The sequence below is a fragment of the Myxocyprinus asiaticus genome, chromosome 26 (genome assembly GCF_019703515.2).
Source record: "Myxocyprinus asiaticus isolate MX2 ecotype Aquarium Trade chromosome 26, UBuf_Myxa_2, whole genome shotgun sequence".
NCBI lineage: Eukaryota > Metazoa > Chordata > Actinopteri > Cypriniformes > Catostomidae > Myxocyprinus > Myxocyprinus asiaticus.
Window position 1 is genome coordinate 32,705,101 of NC_059369.1, and position 11,965 is coordinate 32,717,065.

General features: G+C 36.4%; 1 protein-coding gene across 2 annotated transcripts; it reads right to left on the reverse strand.

Moving 5' to 3' along the window:
- Positions 1-397: 397 nt before the first annotated feature.
- LOC127416880 (neuronal acetylcholine receptor subunit alpha-3-like) lies at positions 398-11,566 on the reverse strand. 2 transcript variants are annotated; one of them, XM_051656467.1, is made up of 6 exons: positions 11,423-11,566; positions 9,178-9,317; positions 7,067-7,111; positions 3,941-4,050; positions 2,679-3,810; positions 398-1,218 (listed from the first exon to the last, which is right to left on the reverse strand). In XM_051656467.1, the coding sequence occupies exons 1-6, from the start codon at positions 11,481-11,483 to the stop codon at positions 1,090-1,092; spliced, it is 1,617 nt and encodes a 538-aa protein (XP_051512427.1). In that variant the 5' UTR covers positions 11,484-11,566; the 3' UTR covers positions 398-1,089. The 2 variants fall into 2 exon arrangements, with proteins under 2 accessions (XP_051512427.1, XP_051512428.1); XM_051656468.1 differs by having other exon boundaries at positions 1,083-1,436.
- Positions 11,567-11,965: the final 399 nt, after the last annotated feature.

Consider the following 11,965-nt stretch of genomic DNA (forward strand, 5'->3'; position numbering starts at 1 on the left):
ATAATGGAAGTAAACGTATGCAGACAACAGGAAGGACACAAGTTTATGTTCTGCTGATTTAAGACAATACACTGGCAATATGTCGCATGACAACAAAGTTGAAATAGTGGATATAGCTGTACAAAGACAAGGTTAATAAAGTTCAAGTAGCCTACTGACAAAGTACTTTTACTGAAAAAAAGTTCACTTCTGTTGTAAGTGCCATTTTATATAATAAAAAAGAGTCAAAGTTATATTTTTTGTGGTAATAAACCTATTGGAACAAATATTGTTCTGATTGAGCTTAACTTGTATTTATCCTGGAACATTCCTTTAAAGGGGCTTTTTTCTAAGACTCATAAAAAAATTAAAAAAATAAAAATAATAATAATAATAATTATTAAAAAAAAATGCTTGGAAAGGTTTTATTTTAAGGCCTTTTAATCTAATAAAATGGTCATACATGGAATTTTCATTCTACTGATCAACAAACAAACAAAAAAAGCACGTTTTATAGATAAAATGTTTACAGATTTCAGAGCACATTCTGTTGGGTTGAAGTGGCTGTTTAGAAGGAATGTGTAAATGTGCAATACGTTTACTACAAGTTTCATGCATAACAGGAAGTCACATTTGAATATGCTTTAAGAGAAAACATCTGAATACTCTTTCTGTTCAACAAGCCTCTTACATTCCATTTTAGTGTCAAAAATTCCATCTCTTGTGATCAACCAAAAGGATGATCATGATGATTTGATGGGTTGCATGACTTTGATGGAAATATGAATTGACAAAGGAAAGGAAGCTTTTTGGGTTCTTTGAAATCTTCTTAAGTCATTGATGTATGCCTTTGTTTTGTCTACTCCATTTGAACAGTCAGAGGTCCCAGAGTCACCAATTCTCTAAACTGATTTATTTTAATTCAGCACTGAATATGAGTTTGTAAAAATAATAATAATAAAAAAAAATAATAATAATTTAATAAATAATAATAATAATAATAATAATAATAATAATAATCACATAATGCTGAGTTAAGGTTGCTCAAATTCTGTTTGATATAAAATTCATATTCTGTTAAAATATTTAAAGTCTGTGTCCGTGAAGGTATCACATGTCCTCGCCCAAAAGGAGTGGCTGCAAGAAGAGTCCAGCTGTACCCAGAATGCACACAAGGACAAACACCCACAGGAAGATCCTATCAATCACCATGGCAACATACTTCCAGTCATCCTGGACCTTTGAAGACAGGTTAGAAGAGCAAAACATTCAGAGTGTGAGAGTGCATGAAAAAGAAAGAAAAAATTTCACTCCAGCCATGAATTAAAGTCTTACTAAATAAGATGATTTTATTTTATTTTATTTTTTGCTAAAAGGAATAATTTGAAAATTCTGTAATGATTTACTCACCCTCATGTTGTTCCAAACTTGGATGAACTTAGTTACCATTTACTTTTCTTGAATGGAAAAAAGATGCAATGACATTAATTGGTGACTGAGGCTAACATTCTGCCCAACATCTCCTTTTGTGTTTCATGGGGGAAAAAAAGAGTCATACGGGTTTGTAACAACATAAGGATATAGTAAATAAAGACTCTTAATTTTTGGGTAAACAATCCCTTTAAGGCTATAGCTTAAGAACAATAAACAACACAGCAATGTTAAAAATAATTTGCAGAATGCAAATTCATTTAAACATAGGCAGTTACAATGTCCATTTTGCTAACACATAAAATAAATTCCCTCTCAGCTAATGTTGCTAACCGGATACGAAATAAACTCTTATGCCCACCAGCCACAGTGGGAAATTCTACCAGCCACTTTGATTTTTCAGTATAATAGATGTACTGTATAAATTAAACCTGCAGTTACGTTCACAATGCATGTAAAATACAAACTGCTCTGTAGAAAAAAGTGAACTAAATTCAGAGCACCTCCTGTGATGGTTTGAGATCATTTGGAGCATTCTCATAGATACACTATTCTTGCAAGCTGTTTTCAGACGACTGAAACTGTCACAGTCTGTCTCCCTTATGTTTCCTATGACTCTTATTTTGAAGTGTTTTCCCGGACTACATTTCCCAGTATGCACTGCCCTCATCACTGACATCTGTTCCTGATTGTTCTCACCTGTTTTCCATTCACTCATTAGCTCTTGTTTGTATAAATAACCTTTAGTTTTTGTATTCCTTTGTCAGTTCTTGTTTGTTGTTGTTTTGAGTTCCCATTTGTTGTTTTACTGTCATCATTTTTTATTAAAGCCTGCACATAGATCCTATGTCTCCTGTCTCATCTCAGCAACCATTCGTTACAGAAACTACGATGAAAAAGTGAGAACTCTTCACATGCGTGTGTTTTACGAGACATTAGCATGCGCTGCATAGTCCCTCTGAACAAACAGCGAATAAGACATGAGCATCGCTGGCTTTTCTTTTGCCAGTTCTACAAGATATAATAAAGTGTGCTTCTTCAACTGCGGGTCTTTGTGTCTATATGATACTTGTCATATATCATTTCTTGTCATATATCACTCTGAGACGTCTTAGAGGTTGCCTGCCACTGTTGCAGGTAGATGAGCAAAATTACCTGCCACTGTGCACAAAATAACTGTATTTGGTGGGTGGCGGTTTCTAATTTCATACCCTGGCTGATTATAAATACATGTATTCCATTAATAAATATGGTGTGAACTCTTTTACCTCCTTGGCCTCATTTTGTAATCGCATGTTTTCGGCAATGTACTTCACACTCTCGATGGCCTCTCTCACTTCGGGTGAGAGACTTGGCATACACAAAAACCCTCCTTCCAGGGATTCTGAGCTGGAGCAGGGACTCTCTCCACCTTCTCCTGTTCCCATAATGGCACCAGCTCTCCCCTCTAAGGACAGTTTGGTGCTGTGTTGCTTCCAGCAACATGAACATCGTCCTTCTCTACACAGGAAGCTGGACCCTCTCTTGGACATCTCACCCAGGTTGTTGAGCTCTGTGCATAGGAATTGATGAGGGTGTGGCGGCAGGCTTCCTGGGATACTGTGCTGCTTAGTGAGGTGTTGGGGAATGGACCCTGGAGCCTGAAGAATGCAAGATCGTGGAGGGGCTCCCACACAGCCCGGTCTCTCTGGGTCTTTCCCAGGCCGGGTCATGAACATGACCCGAGGGAGCATACTAAGGAAAACATGCCGTACCCAACATGGCATAGTGTGCGTTTTAGGGGTGCGGTAATGTACATTAAGTACAAAGACCGTAATAACGATGGAGAGAGTGATGAATATCATGGTGAAAAGAAGATATTCTCCAATCAGAGGGATGACGAGAGAGGTGGATGGGATTGTCTCCGTGATGACCAGGAGGAAAACAGTAAGGGAGAGGAGAACAGAAATACACAACGTCACCTTCTCACCACAATCAGAAGGGAGATAGAATACTAGAACAGTCAGGAAGGAGATGAGAAGACAGGGTATTATCATATTTATGGTATAGAAAAGAGGCAAGCGGCGAATGTAGAGAGAATAAGTAATATCCGTGTAGATCTCCTCACAACAGTTGTACTTGATATCATGCTTGTACCCAGGAGCATCAATTATTGTCCACTCTCCACTTTCCCAGAAATCCTTAAGGTTTATAGTGGAACCAATCAGCACCAGGTCGATTTTGGCCTTGTCATAAGTCCATGAGCCAAACTTCATAGTGCAGTTCTGGTAGTCGAAAGGGAAATAAGTAACATCGATCTTGCAAGAGCTCTTGAAGATGGCTGGTGGGATCCAGGTTACATCTCCATTGTAGCGTAGAAGAGCTTTAGTTTTATCATCCACCTGGAAGTCTCCAACTGCACTGTGGTTAAAAAAAAAGAACAGATCATGCATCATTTGTTTGAGTTCAGGAAAATGGACTGACAACGCTCAAATGTCCATAAGAGTGAAACAAGTGTCTATAGTTTAATGGAGCTGACCAGCAGACTTACTTGTTGTACAACACAATGTCTGGCTTCCAGATCTTGTTAGAGGGCACACGAATAAATTCCACCCCTCCAAAATCCTTGGGATCCCACCTGAGCTTATAATCATTCCATATCTATGAAAAATAGACATAGTTGAGAGGATATATATTCACACAATTGAATATAAAGCTTAACATGGGTTTCATGAGTTGGCCTGCCCACATACTCATTTGGTAATAAAGGGTAAACATATTTGGCATGCTGTCCACAAAGTAGGGGCTCTAGTCACTAGAATAAGGTAAGCGGTGGCTTATATATTCTTTGGGTTAATTGGCAGATTAGATGAGCAATCTACTCTTGTAGTTTAGTTTAAGAACTCCATATTATGAAAAATGCTTAAAGGGATAGTTCACCCTAAAATGAAATTTTTCTCATCATTTACTCACCCTCATGCAATCACTGAGGTGTATGACCTTCTTCCTTCAGCTGAACACAAGCAATGATTTTTAGAAGAGTATTTCAGCTCTGTATGTTCACACAATGCAAGTGAATAGTGGCCAGAACTCTGAAGCTCTAAATATCAAATAAAGGGATCAGAAAAGTAATCCATATGACTCAGTGGTTTAATCCATGTCTTTTGAAGTAATCCAATTGGTTTTGGGTTAAAACAGACCAAAATGTAATTCCTTTTTTACTATAAATCTTGACAGCAGTCTCCTTGGCGAGGGTGATTTCAAGTTTGATTACACTTCCAATAGCGCTATCTAATACTCTGTGCATGCAATAAGCACTAGGAAGTTTAATCAGCTTGAAATCATAATCATAGAGACTGCAATGGCAAGATATACAGTGAAAACGTTTTTTCTCACCCCAAACCGTTTGGATTGCTACAAACGACATCAATTAAACCACTGGAGTCTTATGGATTACTTTTATATGGATATATTTTATGCTTTTATGTGATATTTGGACATTCAGGGTTCTGGTCACCATTCACTTGCATTGTATGGACCTACAGAGCTGAGATATTATTCTAAAAATCTTTGTGTCCTGCAGAAGAAGTCATACATCTGGGATGGCATGATGGTGAGTAAATGACGACAGAATTTTTATTTTTGTGTAAACTATCCCTTTAATGTTAAATTACATTTGCAATTCAAAGATTACAGCAAGCACAAACACAAAGACTAAACAAATAGAGTTTGTTGTATCTTTCAAATACATTGGCACATGGCTTTAAGCCATGCTCTCATTTGTTATTCTCCAGGCTGTCTCAGGTTGAGTCTGGCCATGGAGTCTGCCCACAAACTGAAAAAAAACAAAACAAAAAAACACAGCAAGGCTCTGTTGTTGCAGAAATGAGAGATGACAGAGGACAGGAGTGACACAGAACAGGACAGATAGATCTGACTCTCCCTTCTTAATACTGTATATTTTAGGGAGACAATGTCACTTCAAGGGGCATAGATTATAACTATTGTCAATAGATCCAGATATGTTTCTGTTATCTAATGTCCATGTCAGTTGATTACTATTTTTTCTTTCACTTGCTGTCTAGGTTACTTGATTAGCCATTAAATCTGATTAATTGGCTAAACTTGATTAGGCTGTTGCCTTATCTTTTTTGTTTGTTTGTTTTTCTGGACAGCCTTCCTAAAAAATAGCCTGCACAGCATCACCTTCATAACACATTACAGTATAAGATATTGGTTTGCAATACTAATATTAATATAATTCTTGAGTGTTTCCAGTATATATATATATATATATATATATATATATATATATATATATATATATATATATATATATATATAATTTATTTTATTTATTTAAATGAGCCCTTTGTGCAGTGCTTTATGACTTGGAAGTTTTGTGATAATATATAATGGTTCTGAAGAATGTGAACTGATACCAAAAGAGATCATCATTATACCCATAAGAAAACACATAGCCCTAGATTTACCAAAAAAATTCCTTTAAACTGGTACACTGTAACAGGGCCTTATCTGAAGCATTTAATAGCAATGGCATGAAGTCCATACTGATTACCCCTTCTATTTCAGCTAGTGCATATGATTTGTGTATTTTTTAACTGCTTCTTTGTGGGGCTGTGATGGTGCTGACCATCGAAGCTTTAAATAAAAACAATTTTAGATGTATATTAGTGTACAGTAACTGGATTTTGTTGGACTTAATGTTGCCTATTGCACTGATGTCCTTCCATGGCCCAACCAGTAAACATGCTAAAAGATTACAGCTGCCCTTAGTGTCATATTAATGTTTATTGTTGAGCAACACTTAAGGGATAGTTCACTCAAAAATAATTCTGACTTGTGCGCGATACAACCGTAAGTTCTCGCAAGAACATGCAATTGCTCATGCGTCAAGCGCGAGGACATGTGAACGAGATTCTCTCATGAATGTGTATAGGAGTACTGGGTGTAAGTGAAGACTTTTGGTGAATAAGGACAGCATTTATGCTTTATTTCTCACCCAAAGCTATTATATCGCTTTAGAAGACATGGATTAAACCACTAGAGAGGATTACTTTTATGCTGCCCTTATGTTTTAGAGTTTGAAAGTTTAGGACCCCAATGACTTACATTATATTTGACAAAAACACATCCTACATCCTTCAAAATATATTTGTTTGTGTTCCTCAGAAGAAAGAAAGTCAGAAAGAGGTTGAGAAAGCATGAGGGTGAGTAAATAGTCTATTTTTTAGTCTAATTTTGGGAGAACTCCCTAAAAAGTCTTAAAATATCTCCCTTTAAACTCCCATTAAGGCTTCTCATATTGTTTCATCCCATCTATAGCTCCTTACCTATCCATATCATAATATATTATAAAGCTGCATGAAGATTTTTTTTTCAACAAGTAAAACACTGAAAACATAACACCATGTATATTTGACTCAAACAGTTAAATATACATGAAGAACACGTGTATTCCATTGATGTTCTATGAAATCCATATGCTGCACCAATTGTTTTAAACTGTTACGTCACAGATAAAAAGGTTAAGCGCTAAAGGTCTATAAACCTTGTTTTTGATAAAATGTATAAAAGGTTCACAAACATTCAGTGTTTGCAATTATCTAAATGAATCAGTAACCTTTGGACATGCATGAACAATGTATGAGCTTACATGTCGCAGCCAAAGATTGGTCTCCATAATCTGGTTCACCTCATCCTGTGGAAGGGACAGAGAGAGTCTGTGAGAGGGGCAGATAGATCACCTGTGGGGGAATACCACACTTTCCTAAATGAATATTTCAAAGCTTTAAGAAGAAACATGCTGTCATAAGTGATCATTCTCCAGGCATCAGTCTGAGGCAGGCCAGCGTCGACCTCCATGTCTCACAGACAGGCTGTGCTCCGATAGAGACTGAGGACCACCTGAGTCCTCTCGCCTAAAGGCACTCCATGAAGCACACAGGGACCTCTAGGGTGTTCGCAAATATACTAGCAAAACAGCTAGCTGTGTAGACTTGGCAGTTTTAGATTATCATTTGAAGTGCTATGTTTGAAGTTGAGGATTTTCTTGAATGCCAAAATGAATTGGACACTTACATCAAATAAACAATTTTGATTTGTTGAAACTAAATTACTTCATCCATTATACTTTAAATGTAATGTAAGTGAACACTTGTAAATGGTATTTGTCTCCAGTGCAATATAGTTTCATTACAACCACTAGTTTGTCAACAAGGGTCAGAAAGTGATGCTCATAGCACTGCTTGTATAAAACATGTTCATTATAAAGGCTCTGAACACATTCTACATGTTTTAGCAGTGAAAATGTTACAGTTGATAGTCAAAGATATAAAGCTCTAGATAGTTTCTTGTGAAACATTTTATTTGGCCTTTGAGATTCTGAGGGCCTTGTCTAGTATTTCAACAAATCTGAATGGAGATACAGATGAAAAATAAAAAGGTTTTCTGTTGAAAGCAAATTCATAGGTTGGCTATTTTGAGTGGTATTTCAGACTGCTAGTAAATAGATGCAAGAGAGAGAGAGATGGAGGTGTGTTCAAATACATTGCAAAGGATAGTTTTAATCCAATCTAAAGATGTTTGCAGAGAAAGAGGATGATTTTAGTACACGGTTTACTTCTTATTTAAAAATTCCTCTGCAAAATCATTCTCAAATTGTTACTTGTAATGGTCGCTTTTCTGTTTGATTTGTTATTTGTTTGTTTTAGACCAAAGTCTGCGCTTCCACACAAAAAAAGCATCAAATTACCTCCCTAAACTTTAAAGTGTTACAAATAGATATGGTTGGATGACTAATTCTACAGTATAGCAGATTTCTTTCTTGCTCACTCCATTCTTCCTTCCATCTAAACCCTGCAATCAGTTGAATTAAATGATACAAAGAAAACAAGCGAGAATGAATGGAAAAAAATATACAGTATTTATTAAAAGAGGAGTGAGAGGTTCTCAGCAGCTGGAGTGGGGGTGAGAAGTCACTGAAGAATAAAGGGAGAAGGATGGAGGGACATCAGAAGAAAAATGAAAATTTGCAATTTGGCAAATCATATGCGTACACAGTCATTCACACTGACAGATCCATTTATGTCTCAGAGGTCAGAGCTCAGAGAATCAGCCTGACTGTGCTGAGCCTTTGAAGCTACAGCCAATGAAGCTTAATCATGCTGGACTGAAATTCACATCTTCTTTGAAGATGACCCAGACTCATCATGCGGCTAATACATAACTGATAGAAACATGGAAAGTCTTGAATGGTGTTATGTGCATGTGATGTGTATATAAAGTACCTGGGCAAAAACAAAGCCACACACAAACATACACATGGCTAATTATCTAAATAAATAAGGGCATTCCCTAGACTTATATTGCTTTTATTTAAAGATAATTATAATTACTACAGACTAACCCGAGCCCTACCCCTAAAAGAAAACATTTTGCATTTTTAGAATAGAAAACAAACATTATTTACCTCATGTATTAATAATTTTTCCAAATGAGCATGTCCCCATATAGAGGTTTTGTCAAATTTATCTAACTTTTGGGGACAATTTTGTCCTCAATATATAGCTAATGAGACACAAATAGTTCCCCCTCTCTCTTTTTTACACACATTAAAGAAACAAGAAGGACAATAGGATCTGTCCCAACTGTACACAGTAACACTGAAATACCTCAATGACAATCTGGAGTCATACTCAATCATAAAATCCAATATAATCAAGCCAGGTATTAAATAATATCTGTCTTTGTTCCGCAGGCACTCACCACTTTGACGAGTTGTGACATGGAAACTTCAAACTGAACTATGACTGGGTCAGACACATTTTCCACTGGTCTGATGTACTGGTTATAACTGGAGAAGATCACAGAGAACAGCCTGTGCTCTGCTTCAGAACAAGTAACCCCTAAATCAGAAGGGATAACATATTTACAGACAATGCCTGACTGTGGTAACTTTTTACACACCATTTAGAAGCATAAATGCAAACATTAGAGGATAGTAAACTGGACAATTCATGTACTGTATATTACTCATACACTGGGATCTTCAGTTATACTTAATGAGAGAGGAACCTGTAATTAAACAGGTTTGACTATAAGCACCAGAGCATTAGGCTAATGTTTACAGTAATTACAGCTCACCATTCATCTGCACTCATTATCTGCATTTTGACAACTTTTCTTGGCATAGTATTGTTTTCGATAACCCTTGATAACCCTGAAGTCAAATGTCACCTTTGACTAAAATATTGTTTGAAAGATGTCTATGTCTTATATTCATCCAGAAGGAAAAGCACATAAAAAACAATTAATTTGTTGGCCTAAATACGTATATAACAAGCAGTGGGATTATGATTGCGCAAACATAAATAATCTTAATTTTATCTGTAAACCTACAGCTAATTAAAATGGATTATAAAATCAACTGTTTCATGTCTTGTTCTTTTTTCATTTTTATGCTGTTAGTATCTTTATTGCAATGAAAAGATTTGTGTTGGACATTGTGTTAAAAATAAGTATGTTGCATGTTTATAGTTTTTTTTTTTTTCTTCTGGAAAGACCAGAAAGAGTATATTTTATAGAATTCGTTCCCCCATTAATTCTGTCTGTACACTGAAGAAAAATAAATAAATATGGAATTTACCCCCAAAAAATGAGGCAGCAATTTGCACCTACTTTCTTTAAATAAATTATTTTTTTTATTTTTTATTTTTTTAGCATGCAATATAGATTAAGGGTATATTTTAACCAAAGTGTATGAATATTAATTAACATCCCCCAAAATCTTTTTTTTTTTTTTTCAGGGTACATATGGTAAATCATTTATTTATAAATATTATTTATAAATTGTCTGTCTTGCTCATTGCCCCCTTGAAAAGCTTAATATTAAAATTTCTCTGTATTGCTAAAACACTAAATCCCATTCTCCGAACCAAATGCTCAGTGGCCTAAACCCATTTGTCAAATCAATCACCCTTTTTGCAAAACTCTAAACACATTCTCACTCACTAAAACTCGCTGTCCTTTTCTGCATATCGCTGCCCCCTTCGGCATATCGCTGCGCCGTTTTGTGGCCCGTTCTGCATAAGGCGGCGGCCCATTTCAGTTTATCGCGGCCCATTCGGCCCGTTTCGCGGACGGCCCACCGGCCCACCCGGTTCTCCCAATGGCCAGTCCGCCCCTGATCGGCCCCAAAGTGGGGAAAATGCCCGGTATGCCAGATTACCAATCCAGCCCTGTGCACTTGTGTTGCAAAACGGTAAACACCGGCAGCAAAAGATAAACACAACTACAACACAGTTGTCATAGTTTACACACAACGACTCAAAATTGTTCACACTTGTTTCTAATGATGTGAAAACGTGATGCTGAGTCAAAATGAATCTCACATTGACTTTGATTTTGCAGCTGCACAAAATTTTTGAGTGAGTGTACAGTAATGTGTTTTTCATTTAGAGTGTTCTTAGTTCTGTATTTTTACAGTATTCAGGTGCTGAATATACATACATTCAATACTGTATTACTTGCAGTACTTACATTATACAATATATTCACTGTACTAATGTAAGTTGTGATTACTGTGCTTTCTTTGACAGTAATTGCAAAATGAGCTTACTATATGCAATACATTTTATATTCTGTAACTACATGCCCTGGACGCTGTGTTCTCCATTTTCTGATGTAGTGTCTAATGAAAGCTCTGTAGTGTTTATATATTGACTTGCTGTGTGTATGATCTGAAAGTATTGTTTGATTTTGAGCACAGAGGAAATGGTTTTGAGGCGATTGTTTGATTTTGCCAGAAGAGTCAGGGGTTTTGTGAATGTAGTTTGAAAATTTGGTTTGGTGTTTAAAATTGTGAGAAAATGGGTGAAGGCTTCAAGAAATGTGTTTTAGCAATTCGGAAAAACTGTAAATCATTTGTAAACAACATACAAAAATATTTCAGTAAATAGCAACAAGTAGCCGAAGCTTTGGGTCAGCCTACTACCAGTATTTTTCTACTTACCCGACAGGATAAAAATCAGAAATTGGCAGATGTAAAAAACTAGAAGAGCCCTGATTTGCATTATAAAATCCAGAGAATTCCTCTTGAATTAATCCAAAGGGGTCCAAACGGGGACGGAGGCAAGCGAGAGCGAACCGGTAAGCGACAGAGAGAAGCGCAAATGGGAATCATGCAGTGCGCGGATGGAGAGAGAGAGATAGATAGAGAGAGAGAGAGAGAGAGAGAGAGAGAGAGAGAGAGAGAGAGAGAGAGTAGGATTGAAATGAGCTTGTGGTCGTTTCGAAGAGCCCTCTGAGTTTAGGTTTGACCAACAGGGCAAATGTACTTGATTATATGCACCAGTAACAACGACATTCGTTGGAACAATTAACTAGCCTATAATTCAAAGGTAATCAATAGGCATGTCCTTAAACAGAAGATCTAAGAGAGCAAAAAAAAAAAAAAAAATAATAAAAATGTTAGTGGTAAACCAGCTGATTTAATTAGCATTATGAGAAAATATTTTTTTCCTATAGTTTTCCCCATGCACAATAAAGATACGCT

Excerpts from the sequence above, each read along its gene's own strand:
- LOC127416880 (XM_051656467.1), bottom strand. The coding sequence starts at position 11,483 with ATGCAAATCAGGGCTCTTCTAGTTTTTTACATCTGCCAATTTCTGATT. Across the intron at positions 9,318-11,422 it reads TCTGATTTTTATCCTGTCGG|GGGTTACTTGTTCTGAAGCA; the intron begins GTAAGTAGAAAA and ends CTTCTGATTTAG. Across the intron at positions 3,811-3,940 it reads GACATTGTGTTGTACAACAA|TGCAGTTGGAGACTTCCAGG; the intron begins GTAAGTCTGCTG and ends TTTTAACCACAG.